The sequence below is a fragment of the Orcinus orca genome, chromosome 13 (assembly GCF_937001465.1).
Source record: "Orcinus orca chromosome 13, mOrcOrc1.1, whole genome shotgun sequence".
Lineage (NCBI taxonomy): Eukaryota > Metazoa > Chordata > Mammalia > Artiodactyla > Delphinidae > Orcinus > Orcinus orca.
Window position 1 is genome coordinate 12,111,581 of NC_064571.1, and position 16,229 is coordinate 12,127,809.

General features: G+C 44.4%; 1 protein-coding gene across 4 annotated transcripts; it reads left to right on the plus strand.

Annotated features, from left to right (window-relative positions):
• Positions 1 to 6,865: 6,865 nt before the first annotated feature.
• Positions 6,866 to 12,908, plus strand: IL36G (interleukin 36 gamma). Of its 4 annotated transcripts, none has more exons than XM_033416293.2 (5): positions 6,866 to 6,885; positions 7,558 to 7,619; positions 8,104 to 8,211; positions 8,925 to 9,064; positions 12,172 to 12,908. In XM_033416293.2, the coding sequence occupies exons 1-5, from the start codon at positions 6,881 to 6,883 to the stop codon at positions 12,388 to 12,390; spliced, it is 534 nt and encodes a 177-aa protein (XP_033272184.1). In that variant the 5' UTR covers positions 6,866 to 6,880; the 3' UTR covers positions 12,391 to 12,908. The 4 variants fall into 4 exon arrangements, with proteins under 4 accessions (XP_033272184.1, XP_033272185.1, XP_012394446.2 ...); XM_033416294.2 differs by lacking the exon at positions 6,866 to 6,885 and adding an exon at positions 6,944 to 7,023; XM_012538992.3 differs by lacking the exon at positions 6,866 to 6,885 and having other exon boundaries at positions 7,076 to 7,619.
• The last annotated feature ends 3,321 nt before the right edge of the window (positions 12,909 to 16,229 follow it).

Sequence of the window (16,229 nt, forward strand, 5' to 3'; positions counted from 1 at the left end):
ACCTAGTGAGTAGCTATGGATTCAAGGACTGCATCAGTTGACTGCTTAACTTTTTCTTCCCCACTCCTGCCTTTTCCTCTAACCCCCTTATATGAATAACACTGGGAATGGCTTAAAAAAGAGCTTCAGGGACTTCCCTGGTGGCATAGTGGTTAAGAATCCACCTGCCAATGCAGCGGACATGGGTTTGAGCCCTAGTCCTGGGAGATCCCACATGCCGTGGAGCAACTGAGCCAGTGCGCCACAACTACTGAGCCTGCACTCTAGAGCCCGCGAGCCACAACTACTGAGCCTGCATGCCACAACTACAGAGCCCATGCTCTGCAACAAGAGAAGCCACCGCAATGAGAAGCCCGCGCACCGCAACGAAGAGTAGCCCCCGCTCGCTGCAACTGGAGAAAGCCCACGTGCAGCAACAAAGACCTAACGTGGCCAAAAATAAATTTAATTAATTAATTAATTTTTAAAAAAAGGAGTTTCAATTGTGGGTATGACCACATTGACCTAACTTGTGATGATTCAGAAGCTGATTATTTTTTATATTTCACTTCGGATAGAGAATACAGATTTCTCACCCCTGGAGGAAGACCATGACCCAGAGGGATGGAAGACTGGGATGATGTTGGATGGCTTCTATTACCCCTCAAGAGACACTGGAAAGAAATTGGATGGGGCAAAGCGGTGAGGTCAGGGTATCTATTCCCTGGTTCCTCCCTTCTGGGGTCACCCGGCCTGACTTTTTTTAAAAAACTGAAGTGTAGTTGATTTACAATGTTGTGTTAGTTTCAGGAGTACAGCAAAGTGATTCAGTTACACACACACACACACATATATGTATATACACACACACACATATATATTCTTTTTCAGATTTTTTTCCATTATAGGTTATTACAAGGTATTGAAATATAGTTCCCTGTGCTATGCATAGGGTCCTTTTTGTCTATCTATTTTATATACTAGTGTGTATCTGTTAATCCCAAATCTTAATTTATCCCTCTCCCCTTTCCCCTTTGGTAACCATAAGTTTGTTTTCTATGTCTGTGAGTCTATTTGTTTTATAAATATGTTCATTTGTATCTTTTTTTTTATGATTCCACATATAGGCGATGTCATATGATATTTGTCTTTCTCTGTCTGATGTACTTCACTTAGTATGATCATCTCTAGGTCTATCCATGTTGCTGCAAATTCGCCTGACGTTTTCTTGACAAAGGTCATAACTCCTATGAAATGGCCCTCTCCACAAAGCTCTCTCTGTGGGTTCTGGTAATCATTTCCTCCTCTTGTCCCTTCAAGCCTATGGGTGGTAAAGGGTGTATCCTACTGTTAGCAGCCCTGGGGTTCTGCACTATGCCTTGGGATTTCGCTGTACTCTGCCCACATCTTTGTAAATAACTGCATTACGTTTACTTCAAATTGCTAAATTTGAATGCGTCCTATGTTGCTTGTTAGGACCTGATTGACACAGCATGGCTCCCAAGTTGACCCAAACATTAAAATTCTTTTTTTTTTTAGATGTTGGGGGTAGGAGTTTATTAATTAATTAATTAATTTTTGCTGTGTTGGGTCTTCGTTTCTGTGCAAGGGCTTTTCTAGTTGTGGCAAGCGGAGGCCACTCTTCATCGCGGTGCACGGGCCTCTCACTATCGTGGCCTCTCTTGTTGCGGAGCACAGGCTCCAGACGCCCAGGCTCAGTAGTGTGGCTCACAGGCCTAGTTGCTCCGCGGCATAGGGGATCCTCCCAGACCAGGGCTCGAACCCGTGTCCCCTGCATTAGCAGGCAGATTCTCAACCACTGCGCCACCAGGGAAGCCCGACCCAAACATTCTTGAAAGAATTTGATGTGGGAGAGACATTCTTTTCCTTGCAGGATATAAATGAATGGGCATGCAATTCTGATGGTCAAAGGCAATTATCTTACAGCCTTGAAGGAAACTGGCCCTATGTTACGTAAGTCAGTTCAGAGAGAATTAAAAAAATGCTGATCCTTGCTGACATCATAGAACTATCACATCAGCAACCATGATCCTACACTACTCCTGGGCTTTCAATCATGTGCTCTAGTAAGTATTTTTATTGTTTTAGCCACTTTGAATTGGATTTTTCTAGCTTTTGAAGCTGAAGGTAACTTAACCAATAGATTATCATAAGTAGAATTGATGGGTCAAGGGTACCTACCTTTTAAATTTCTGAGGAATTGCTTTCCAAAAAGGCTGTGCTGATTCACACATCCATCCATCCAGTGAGTGAATCTGTTTCCTCACACCATTGCCTATTATCTATTTAATTTGTGCCTTCCTGATGGGTGGAAACTGAATTTCATTATTGCTTTGATTGGCATCTTGCTAATTACTGGTATGGTTAACTATAGTTACTTCTACTTACTGGATATTTACATTTTCTTCTCAGTGAAATGCTTTTTACATCTGTCACTCATTTTTCCTATAGAATTATTTGCATTTTTCTTACTGATTAGTAGGAACAATTTAAAAACTTTGAATATTAATTATTAGCTTGTTACACGTGTTGCATATATTTTCTCCCAGGTACCTTATCTTTTAAAAATTTTTTTAATTAATTAATTAATTAATTTTACTTTTTTTTTGGCTGTGCTGCGTCTTCACGGCTGTGCGCGGGCTTTTTCTAGTTGCGGATAGCGGGGGCTACTCTTTGTTGTGGTGCGCGGGCTTCTCATTGCAGTGGCTCCTCTTGTTGTGGACCGTGGGCTCTAGGCACGCGGGCTTCAGTAGTTGTGGCTCGTGGGTTAGTTGTGAGCATGTGGGATCTTCCTGGACCAGGGATCTTACCCGTGTCCCCTGCATTGGCAGGCAGAGTCTTAACCATTGTGCCACCAGGGAAGCCCCAAAAGTACCTTATCTTTTAACTTTCTTCCATGGTGTGTTTTGTCCAAGTTTGCCCCAAATTCTAAAATTTTGATGATGATCAACTTACCATCTTTTCTTTCATGGCTTTGCATTTTGTGTGATCATTGGGCAAAGGCTAAAAGTACTCTTTGTATGGGAATTTCAAACTTTAGGCGTTTAACCTTACAACCTTTCCTTAAGTGTTGTACCACAAGCTGTCCAATTAAAGTTTTACTGTTTGCTTTTTATTTTTTGGTTGCACATCGTAAGTGTGCAACTTGGTCAATAGCTGTTTTAAATTTAGAAAAATACCCCTTTATGTTTGTCCTGTGTAGTTGGTTCTTTTGTCTTAGTGCTTTTTTTTTTTTTTTTTTTTTTTTTTGCGGTACGCGGGCCTCTCACTGTTGTGGCCTCTCCCGTTGCAGAGCACAGGCTACGGACGCGCAGGCTCAGCGGCCATGGCTCACGGGCCCAGCCGCTCCGCGGCATGTGGGATCTTCCCAGACCGGGGCACGAACCTGTGTCCCCTGCATCGGCAGGCGGACTCTCAACCACTGCACCACCAGGGAAGCCCTGTCTTAGTGCTTTTAATGCTTCTACTTATTTCTGCCATTTTGGTGAGTAGTTTGGAAGTTATTTTTGTTCATTTGTCCTTCATTTTCATGAGAGAGAGGAAGTTGTTAAATAGCATCTTGGCCCAACTCCTAAAACCTGGGGTTTCATGGAGAAACTAGCTTTGGGGAGATGTGATAGGTCAGCCCACAGGGATGCAAGTCTTAGACAATGGGCTTGGGCTGTTTGGAGGAGCAGAGTTTTGGGCAAGTTCAACTACATCATCCCACCCACGTTGGGCACAGTGCGTACTGCAGAGGCTGCCCTGGGAATTTCCTTGGTATTTTCCCAAATCGACCAGAGTACCAAAGGCTCCATGCTATTCTTTGTGGTTCATGATACCTATTATGTTGCCCCATTAGTTGAACCAAGGTGAGTGCCAGTTTTTTTCCAGTAGCAATACCCAGCCCAGGCTGCCAGTCCTGCCTGAAGGTAGCCATGATAGAATCGAAGCTACAGTGGCTTTGGTCCTCTTAGGAACCCCAAGGGCACTGGTGAACACTGCAGCAGAGAGCCCTGGATTAAGCCTAGTTCTACGGATACCATGAATTTGGTTCTGTGTATTTCTCCACTGTGGGGGCCAGATAACCTCTACTGCTTCATGCTTTATTACCTGTGATTGTCAACTTGGTTACATGAAGAAGTCATTGCGGAGATTGTGAAGAGGTCTAGAGATTCCAGTGGTTTCCATTGATGTTTCCTCGACTTATTAAGATGATGGACATGTTAAGTGAGCAGACTGGTGGGACTTGTTACCAAACAAGGGTGGATGGTGCTATCTTAGAACTTGGAAATTGGAATCTGGACTTAGTGATCCCTTAGTGATCTCTTCAAATTATTTGCATGTCTAGGACCTTTGGCTTTATGAATACTTACTTGAATTCAATTCAAGCCACACTTAACAGTGTGCGTAATTTTCATTGTTCTAGGTGACAATAAAACATTAATGGAATCTGGCAAACTGGGTTATGTTTATAAACCACATTCTTTACTTCTTATAATCAGCGTGAATATTAACAGTCTTCTCAAATAGAGCTAAGGGATCATGTAATCATCCACTCTGCTCTAAGACAAAAGTTCTGGTCCATTTCTTTAGTAGATGGGCTCTCTGCTCTTCAGTTACGCACCCCAGTGGCTCAGTTCTTCCTTCTTACCATCATCAGTACTATTCCTTCTCATTTCTCTGATACTCATTCACACTAAAGTTGAAACTGGGCACTTTAGAATGGATGCAGATGGCTGATCATTCTGGGAATGCTGGTTTCTCTGAAGGTTGGGGAGCCAGGAAAACATCAAGATCAAGTGGAATAAGAGGCTGAGGCTAAAGAAGACATGTGTCACCATCATACGTAGGCTTTTGCGATCTTTATCTGGGCATGGAAAATCCAAGCTATACACCAAAGCTTTTCTTCCTTCCTTCCTTCCTTCCTTGCATCCTAGTTTCCCGACCAGGGATTGAACCCTTGCCCTCGGCACTGAGAGTGTGGAGTCCTAACCACTGGACAGCCAGGGAATTCCCCCGCCCCCTTTTTTTCCCCAAAAGCTTTAAAAAATATACATTGTATTATTTTATTTTACCCAGCTGCAGTACATTGTCACAACCCTGGAAATTGACATTGATATTGCAATATTAACTGAAATACAAGCCTTATTCAGAATTCGCCAGTTTTACATGTACCCTTCCATTAAATAATTTACCAACTCAGGTGAAAAGTAACAAAACTATTAATAGTAGATCTTAGCGTCCACTTTTTTTTCCCCCCTCAGGCCCATCCCCTCCGAAAAAGGTCAGAATCTGAGAGTCAAAACTTGCTCAGAACTGAAAATAAAAAATCAGCCCTGCTATTAATCAGCCTGGGAGGACAGACAAATAAAGCCTGCTGAAGAAGTGAATAGAAAACACCATCTCTCCCCAGGTCCCACAGCCATTGTAAAATGTCATAATGACCTCCGTCTTCTTTAAGTGACTATTACTTTCTTGCATGTGATAGCACCAACCTGCTCCCAAAGGCTTTTGAATCAATGGAAATACAGCTGTCTGCGTTGTGTCCCTTGGGCCCTCCCACATTGGGTGCTATCTGGGATACCTCAGGCATCCTTTTTACTCTCCAGCCTTCTAACATGTGTGTTAACAGTTTCTTGTGTTCAATTCCCTTTGTTTGCAATTCCTTGTGTGGGTTTTGCTTTCCAGACTGGATCCTGATTGAAACAGAGACCTAAGGAATTTGGGGGCCAGAAGATGGAGCCTTTTTGATGCTGTTTTGTGGTAAGCATCCCAAGAAAGGGGATATGTTGACTGATGCATAATGGAGAGACTCTTCAGCTGGGCGGAGGGGACTCAAGGGGTGACAATGGGGCTGAGCTTGGCTTTGAACAGAAGTGTCTAAATTCCTAACCGCACTCTAGAAACCAAAAGTGATGGGACTGGGGCCTCAACAGGAAAAGGCTATGTCCCTCTAAGGCCAAAAAGGAGATGGGGTGAAATGTATGAGAGGCTGAGCAAGGAGACTCTTTTCAAGGTTGGGAAGAGGGGCTCATGGGGGTGCTTGCCTGGAAGGTTCTGTCTTATTCTTTGCACTTTTTTTTCCAGGTGAATATGAAGCTGTAGGTGCTTCTCATCTGCCTTCTGAAACTCACTGCAGTCAAGTTAACTCATCTCAGAAAATTTTTATGCGGGACCTCAGCAGATTGTGTGTGTGTGTGTGTGTGTGTGTGTGTAACAAACATATAGAAAAATAACTTACCATTTGTTGAGAACCTACAAATGGCCTGCATGACTGGAACAGAGGGTGAAGGATAAGTTGGCAACTGGGGCTCAGTTTTTGGAGAAATCACTACCTACCTCGTTAGTCCTTGGGCTGGTCAGGAGTCCACTCTATTTGGGGGTAGCAGAGACCAGGATTATCTCAGTTAAGGGTGTGTTGCTCAATGCCTGTGGCTCCCAAGAGGATACAGGTGCATCTCTGAGGGGCTGAAAGAGTGGGGGAGCGGCTTTTAGCCTAACCCTCCACTCACGGGCAGACCGAAGTGGAACAGTTGGGTGGCCAGAAATGCCATATGGCTCCTGCCTGAGCCCACAGCTAATTTTGCCGTCACAGGACTCTCTTAGTGAAACTGCAGTGGGCAGGCTTCCTGGGCCCAGGTGATGGATTCCCTTCACTTAGAGCCTGCATGTCCAGTTCTAGCTCCAGAGTGACACAGCAGGGGAACTGGGATCTGGGGAAGTCCCTCAGTCTCCCCTTCCTGAGCAACCCAGGGTCTGTCATTAACCCTGTTGGTAGGGCTTGGCTAGGTGCTTACTTCTCAGGGAGCCCAGACAGGTCCTCCTCATACTGATGCCGTGATTTCTTCATCTGAGCCTCACCGGATCTTCTGGCAGGAGGATCTGGCCTTCTTCTTTCATGTCGTAAGATTGTCACGCCCCGCTGAGGAAGCTGGCTCCTCCCTATGCTCTCCAGATAAGTGTTCCCCACTCCACCAGAGCCCGTCACTGCTCTCGGGAGCTGCTTGAGCTGCGATTCAGTCCCCTGCGCTTTTGATAAAGGTTCTTGCCAGCGGGTGGCTGGAAGGTCCCTTGACTCTTACGCATCCCTCTTTGCTGTGTTTAGGGCTGGAGCCACGCCAGGCTGGGTCCATGTCTTGTCCTGTGCAGAGTTGGCTGCTTCTTACTTGGGGAGCTGCTAGGATCCTGGCAGAGTTGCCTTGGCTCGGGTCCCTCCCCTGTTCCCAGGCAGACAAATTTGCCAGTGGGAGTGGGGAGGGCTGCTGGGAGGAGAAGGCACAGACATCAGGGAACTGTAGGGTATTTAAGGTCAAAAGTCATGCCTGGCCTTGGAACCCCTAGGGGGACACTGTCCCTGGCTGGATCTCTGGGTGGAGGAAACTTCTGCTTGATACCCCTCCCTAAGGTTGCCTTGAAGTTTTGTCCCAGGAGGTGGCCTAGATCTTCTGACGAGGGCTTGGTATCAGGCCAGGCTTCCCAGCTCCCTGCCCAGAATCAGGACCTTAAGAACCAGTATCCTTGGGAGGGTCTGGAAATGCCTCCTGAGACTCAGATCTCGTATCAATGTCCTCACAGGTGCCGAGACAACCCCGCTATGGCAGAAATTACGGAAGCCTCTGGACCATTCTATAAAGCAGGTAATGTTGGGATGGGGTCTGGAGGCTGGGGACACTCATGCCTGTCTCTTCTGGACACCCCAGCCTTCTCTGCCCCTCCCTGTATATGGACCTTACCACCAAATGCTGTCCATGTCCCACTGGACCGCGAGGGTGAGGACCATTTCTTCTTCACTGCTGCAGCTCTAGGTCTAGCCTTGGGCCCGATACAAAGTGGCTGTCAAAGTCAGTAGCTGGGCCTTGACGCGTGTGTCCTTATGGGGATGAGGGTTTAACTCATTAACGGTCTAACTCTTAGACTAGTTACAGGCTTGTCCTCCTCACCAGAGCTCATAGTTTTACTGGAAAGAAAGGCTGAGCGGATGGGCCATGTGAGAGCTGCCAGCTTTGATGTGTAAAGCCTGAACCGTCCTTCCTGAAAGGCCTGGAGTAGATAATCTTTCTCCTAGCGTCTGATAAAGCAACCGTAATCATGTTTCTTCATTATTCTTTTCTATTTAAATAGAAATGGATGAGCCTTGGACTGGAGAATGCTTTGACTTGAATCAGCAGGCGTGGATCCTTAAGGGTCACACCCTCGTGACAGTTCCACTGAACAACAGTGTGACTCCAGGTAGGTGAGAGGTCACCATGCGGTTGGTCTTTGTGATGTGATCCCCCACACATCATTGCGGCTGGGATACTGGTATCCAGCCTTTGGTTAAAAGTGTGGCTTTATAACAGAGCTCACCTGGAGGGGGAAGAATTCCACACCTGCCTGGGAAGGGGTGTCTTGGACCAGGGCAAAGAGAGCAGAGAGAGTGGAGTGGCGTTCTGGGGAGCAGTGATCTGAAGGCCTGTCTTAGGGAAGAGGAGTGGCTTGTTCTGCTAGACTTCTGGTGTCCTAAGAGGACTAATGGGTTGGATAGCACAGGAAGGCAGATTTCAACAGGACATTAGGCAATACTTGTCAGTGAACAGGGCTCTCCAAGGCTCAGGGGGGTTGCTTGGGGTTGGAGCTTCTCACCTCCAGGTGTTCAAGCAGAGGTGTGAAAATCTCAAGGGTGGGGTCTGCCCTCTGATGAACTCTTTGTGTTTGCTCCATTTCTTAGGGCAGTGATTGGTGCTTGGTGTGAATGAATGAATGAATGAATGAATATGGGGCTGGCCACTTTGTGGGTCTGGGGTAGTAGGGATTATACTCTTAAGATCTCTTCCAGCCTTACCTGGAAGATCCTGGTCTTTCCTGACTTCCAAAGGGCACGGGCTGTGTGCGTTGGTGGTATGTGGCGAACATAGCTGCCTTCCAAAGGGGGCACTGACACCATATCCCCTCTTATCTAACAGTCGTTGTCACTGTTATGCCATGCAAGAATCCAGGCTCTGTTGAGGAAGACAAAGGGGTTCCCATTTATTTGGGAATAGAGAATCCAGAAATGTGTCTGTATTGTGAGGACGTTGGAGGACAGCCCAAATTGCAGCTGAAGGTGAGTGACTGAGAAAACTAATGTAGAAAAACCTCAATTTCTTTTCTGAGAAGTTGATTTGTTAGGAAATCTAATTTTATAATTAAAAAAGAAATATCCTCCTGTTCTTAAGCATACTTATCCCTTCCTCCTTTAGAATAATGTGCCTGCAATAGACTTTAATTTGATTTATCCTGCCCCTCGCTAGTTGAGGGCTCGTCTTTCTTGAATATTGAGACATTCTAGCCGTTGTTTGTTTGTTTGTTTTAATTGGGGTATAGTTGCTCTACAATGTTGTGTTAGTTTCTGCTGTACAACGAAGTGAATCACCTATGTGTATACATATATCCCCTTCCTCTTGGGCCTCTCCCACCCCACCCCCCGTCCCACCCATCTAGGTCACCACAGAGCACCGAGCTGAGCTCCCTGTGTTATACAGCAGGTTCCCACTAGCTATCTGTTCTACACATGGCAGTGCACATACATCAGTCCCAATCTCCCAATACATCCCACCCCCCGTGTCCACATATCCATTCCCCACAGCTGCATCTCTATTCTTGCCCTGCCAATAGGTTCATCTGTACCATTTTTCTAGATTCCACATACATGAGTTAATATACAATATTTGTTTTCCTCTTTCTGGCTTACTTCACTGTCTATGACAGACTCTAGGTCCATCCATGTCTCCATGAATGTTTATTCAAGTATATTCTCTCCTTCATTCTGCCTCCCCTCTCCTTTTCGAATTCCTATTCATCAGTTATTGGAACTTTGAGATCTCACTTCAATATCTCACCTGATTTCTCATACTTTCTGTCCTTTTTTCTTCTTGTTGCATTCTGGGAGAACTCGTTGGTTCAACATCCCAGGTCCTGATTACCTTTTAATTCACACGCTAAATTATCTGCTACATTATCTTTCTATTCTGTTTTTATGAAATTTCAGTCTTTGCTATGCTAATTCTCAAGCTCTCTAGTTGGTTTTGCGTTTTTCTTCTTTATAACTGCCTGTTAGTAAAAACTTGTTTCTGAAACTTCTGTTTACTGCAATTCAATTTAATTCAACTCAATATAATCCAAGTCAGCAAATGTGTGTGTTCTTACTGGCCTCCAGCACTGTTGTGGGCATTTGTGAATCATCAGTGCACAGAATGGCAGAGTCCTGCCCTCCTGGGGCTTGCATTCTAGTGGGAGAGGAGAAATGGTCCACAAGAAGTATAATCATGGGTAAATCTGTGGCATGTGAAAGGGTGTTATGTCTCCTGGGAAAGAACGATTAGAGCCGGGTTAAGAGACTGGCAGTGCCAGTAACAGCTGGGGTCTGGCTGTGTGGTAAATAGTACAGCAGGCATTATCGCAAAGGTGAGATTTTAGCAGCTGGGAGAGGAGGCAAAGGAGTGAGCCAGCAGTGTCCAGTGAGGGCAGGTTCAATCAATTCAAATTGTTAGAACGTTTTGAATAGAAGAGTGACATGAACGGACATATGATTTTTTAAAAAATTATTTATTTATTTACTTACTTATTTATTGGATGCATTGGGTCTTAGTTGCGGCGTGCGGGATCATTCGTTGCAGCATGAGGGCTCTTTGTTGTGGCGCGTGAGCTCCAGAGCGCCCGGACCCAGTAGTTGCTGCGCATGTGCTGTTTAGTTGTGGCCCGCAGGCTCAGTAGTTGCCATGTGCGGCCTTAGTTGCCCTGCGGCACATGAAATCTTAGTTCCCCAACCAGGAATCCAACTGGCATGTCCTGCATTGTAAGACAGATTCTTAACCACTGGACCACCAGGGATTATTTTGTCCGCTACTTGATAGCCGCGTGTGAAGGGCAAAGGGGAGAGTCCTGTTGGAGGCTTTGAGGTGATCCAGGTGTGATCTGATAGATATGGGGATAGCATGGAGGTAGGAAGAAAATGGTCAGATTCTGGAAATATTTTCAGTTGAGTCAATGGGCTTTGCTGACAGGGTGAATGTGGCGTGTGATTAAGAAGATGAGGACCGAACAGTACATTTTCAGCTCTGTAAGCAAGAGCTGCAAGGTGTTGACCCTGCAGGCTTTGTTAAGGCTTTGAATTTTGTGATAATTAGAAAATCATTCAAGACATTTAAGCCGGAAGGTAACGTGATCTTATTTATTCAATTATTTCAGTTTACAGTTAACTGCTTTGTGGAGAATGGGTGGTAAGGATGGAGCAGGTGTAGGGGAGGGAGTGAGAAGTGGCGCAGTTCAGGAAAGATTTTGGAAATAGGGCTCACAGGCCTTGCTGCTGGATTAAATGTGGAGGGATCTAAGAAAGCAATATCAAGGATGAATCCTAGGTTTTTGGCTGCCCAAAGAATTGGCTAGATTAACTGGAAGTTATTAACTGAATAAAGGAATCTTTTGGGAGAATTCCCCCTACTCAGGGTGGAATGTGGCTGAATTATGGACCATTCCTGTGTCTCTTTGGGGAATCTTGGACATAATGCAATTTACTTAGAAATACTTATCTTACCTAAATAGAATGATATGTGAATATATAAATATATACATTCACAAATATACTTCTATATACAATATAGAAACCTTTTCTGATTGTTCTATATACTTTGCTTTTTTGAGTGCAAGTCCTTTGATTTATTAGACCCTCTTGTGCCTTTTTCGTGGCTCTGACCTTTCTCATATGTTTGGCAATTAATTGAAAACCCAAACACCCCTGCCCTGGCGGTCCTTTACCAGAGCAGCGGTTCTTGCGGGGGGGGGGGGGGGGTCTCACAGATGCAGCTTTGGTGAGGGAAGACCTTGGCTTCCTGCAGCAAATTTGCATTTCCTTCCTTTTCCTGGGGGTGGGGTGGTCCCCGCAGCCTCTTGTGCGGGGAGAGTTCCAATTTGTCATTCAAGGGTGGCCACTTGTTCATGAACCTGTGCCTTGTGTCACTCCATGCCATCTCTGGAGTTGAGGGTGGGGGGCAGGAAGGTGACATTTCATGCGTGCTCACTCTGCTGTTCCTTTGAAATGGGTTTTTCTAGGCTTGCTCTAATAGACGGATAGGGTTCCTCCAACTTCGGAACATTTATGTGTTGTGTACAAGTAATGTTGAACTACTCAAACAGCCTGTGCTTCTCCTTCTGGCATTTTCTGTCCCATTTCAGGACCAGAAAATACTGGATCTGTACAACCGACCTGAGCCCATGGAGCCCTTCCTTTTCTACCATGGCCGGACAGGCAGTACCTCCACCTTTGAGTCCGTGGCCTTTCCCGACTGGTTCATCGCCTCCTCCGAGCAAGGCCAGCCCATCTTTCTCACTTCGAACCTGGGGAAAATGTACAGTACTGCCTTCCGCATAGATTTAGGATTTAACTCAGCCTAGAGGTGGCAGCTTGGTCTTATAATTTCTCGTTCTCAGCGTGTCTTCATCTGGATTTTCTCAGCATCATTGCACACTGATGCTGAGAGGTGGGCTTGGCCCTGTTCTCATCTTATTTTATGAACGGAGAAGAAGCAATGACCTCGTGGCACCCAAGGAATAGAATGTGGGCTCGAAAGCAGGAGGGAGGCGGTGACGTGTGGCTGTCCTTTCAAGCTGAAACTGTACATCTCTCAAGCCATCTGTACACGGACATCGGGATCCAAAAAACACCTGTCCCAGGGGTGGTTATGAAGAACCACGAATTCAGAGTTCACCCGTCTTACCCAAGATCCTGGGACTAGCATGGAGCTGATCTTTGTTTTTGTTTTGCTTTGTTTCCTTTCCTAATGGGATTACGTTTCCCATAATCTCTCTATGTTTCCAGTATATTGTAAGGGGTGTAATATATCCTTTTAAGGGTTAGGAACTTGTAAAGAAAACCAATTCTTCATTAAATTACTTATGTCTAATTCTAATAATCTGTTACCATAAAACCAAATATAAACTCCACGTGTTTATACGATAAGAAAGCTAAAACAGTTACAAAATGAAATAGGAAACAAGAAGTAATCTGAAATTACCAAGAGTGATGGAATAAGGACACCGCAGTGGGTAAGTCTGGCACTGAGGCTTAGCTGAGGGGAGAAGGGCCCTTATCAATGGTGATAGGGTGGTGGGAGGGATAGCGCATGTAAAAGGCACCACTATTTGACTACTTTCTGTATAGTCTCACAGCCTTGCTTTCTTTTTTTTCTTTTAGCCATTCTCACCATCCACATACTCCCTTTAAAAACTGCAGTAAAGTTGCCTTTTTTTTTGAACAGAGAGCCTAAATTTCCCACCAGCCATGCTTCAGATGATATATTCTGATGAAATGAAATAACTGACCTCGGGTATAATTGTAGAAGGCTGTAGCTCAGATCTGGTTCTGCATATCATAGATTTCTTATTTTGACAATACCACAAATGCAGAAAATTATGTTCACTTAAATACAGTCCACAAAATAGCACCAGTAACGTAAATTTTTTTAAAGAACTTTTGGACAACCAGACCACATACGCTACTGGGCATGCTAGTGAGCAATCAGTCAGCCCTGATCTAATGCAGTGTCTCTTGATTCTCAAAAGTTTTCTTCTTCAGCGAAATCTATTTTTAACATGCAGCTTTATAAAAGTCAACATTAAAGTGAACACCAAGCTAATTAGTTCTGGAATATCAAGTAGAAGAATTAGTCATTGGATACGTAGTACTACACTCGGTGCTAATAAATGGTGACAGGTTGTGACATCTGCCAGTTTACATTGCTACCTTATCAACTGTTACGTCTGACAATTGGGATCCGATGACACATTTGCACGTGACATGATCGTGCATCTCCATCCTCCCAGGCTGTGTGATGATTCAGTTTTCCCATCTCCTTTCTCTACTGTGAAATCTTTGTTCGTGCGGGCACTATGACACCCTGGATTGTTACTTGGCACGTGTAGACACTCACACGAAACTCTAATATGAGCCCTGGTGCCATATGGCTGGGCTTGGGGGTAAGGTGGTCATTCTGGTCATCCAGAAGAGATTCTGGTAACTTATTTAAGAGTAAATCAAAATGAAAACATATGGAATTCCCAGGTGGTCCAGTGGTTAAGACTTGGTACTTTCGCTTGCCATGGGCCCGGGGTTCGATCCCTGGTCGGGGAACTAAGATCCTGCATGCCGCTCAGTAGGGACAAAAAACAAGCAAACGAACGAAAACAACAACATAATAATCTCATAGCTTGTGGGACCCAGGGAACAGACTTCCATGGACCCCTGGATTACCCACTGCATTTGAGAAATAACGTACACAGTATAGCACAGTGTCTGAGATCATGGAAGGCCCCTGTGAGCAGCAACCTCATTTTCAGGTGATTGCCTGGTGCACTTCTGATTTTCACGCATTTGCTGTATCAAATCCTCTTACATTTGAGTATCATGAGCTCCAGGCCAACACTCATTGAAGGATTTGTTTCCTTTGGAGTTTTAGCGACAGACAGCCTTGAGGGGCTTTTGGATTCCAGGGGGGAAATTAAGAACCTTGCCACCAAAATCACAAGTACAGAGAAAACAGTTGAGTGGGATGTTCTTCTGTCGAGCTGCTTTGGGACTCACATCTTCTGGCGCCAGAGTTGCTGAAGGGCAAAGGCTGTTTCCTGAAGACACTGTCCCTTGACTTGTGAACAACTGGGCATGGGGACTAAAGACGCTGCCCCAAAACCCTGAGACCAGTGGCTGTAATGAATAATTATTCATGTCCATGAAACATCAGTTTTTATTTCTTAGACTTTATGAAATTATTTAAAAGAAGATTCTTACCAAAAGAGTACATGTCTATGGTTAAAAGCAATATTCTCCCGCCTCAGTCCTATTTCTGAGCCAACTGCTTTCTGTTTCGTGAGGCAACTGCTAAGTCTTTTGCAGCTCTTTTTATGTTTTCCTCCATGTGTCTAAGTATATGCTTTTACTTCTATTTCTTTTTTTTAAAGTTTATTTATTTACTTTTATTTTTTGGCTGGGTTGGGTCTTCGTTGCTGCATGTGGGCTTTCTCTAGTTGTGGCGAGTGGGGGCTACTCTTCGTTGCGGTGCACAGGCTTCTCATTATGGTGGCTTCTCTTGTTGCAGAGCACGGGCTCTAGGCACGTGGGCCTCAGTAGTTGCAGCATGTGGGCTCAGAAGTTGTGGCGCATGGGCTTAGTTGCTCCACGGCATGTGGGATCATCCTGGGCTAGGGCTCGAACCTGTGTCCCCTGCATTGGCAGGCGGGTTCTTAACCACTGCGCCACCAGGGAAGTCCTACTTCTCTTTCTTAAAGTATAAACTTTGTACGTTATCTTTTCTATCAGACTGATGTCATTTACATCTCTATTGGACAAAAGTCATATGCTCTTTATTTTCTACAAGTTAACAGTAAGTAGTAAGTCAAATAAAGTTGTGTTTGTAGAGAGTGAGATGATGCTTGAGTGGGCCTGGTAGGTAATGCTCTAGTATGACCTTGAAAAGACACACAGTGTTGGTGGGAATGTAAATTGGTGCAGCCTCTACGGAAAACAGTATGAGAGTTCCTTAAAAAACGAAAAATAGAGTTACCATATGATCCAGCAATCTCACTCCTGGGTATATATCCAGAACAGAAGAAAACTCTAATTCAAAAAGAAACATGCACCCCAATGTTCATAGCAGCATTATTTACAATAGCCAAGACATGGAAGCATCATGGATGTACACTGACAGGTGAATGGATAAAGAAGATGTGGTCTATATATACAATGGAATAGTACTCAGTTATAAAAAAGAATGAAATAATGCCATTTGTAGCAGCATGGATGGACATAGAGATTAAAGGCAAATATCGTATGATATCACATGTTGAATCTAAAAAAATGATACAAATGAACTTATTTACAAAACAGAAATAGACTCATAGAAAAGAAACATGGTTACCAATGGGGAGAGGTGGGCGGGGTAAATTGGAAATTTGGGGTTAACTGATACACACTACTCTATATAAAATAGATAAAAAACAAGGACCTGCTGTATACACAGAGAAGTATATTCAATATCTTGTGATAACCTATAATGGAAAAAAATCTGAAAAAGAATATCTATCTATCTATCTATATATACATATATATATATTGATATATATATAACTGAATCACTTTCTTGTATACCTGAAACATTGTAAATCAACTCTATTTCAATTAAAAATAAAAGGCACACCATAATTATCCCCCCCACCCCTTTTCCAGGAATTGGACAGTTTTT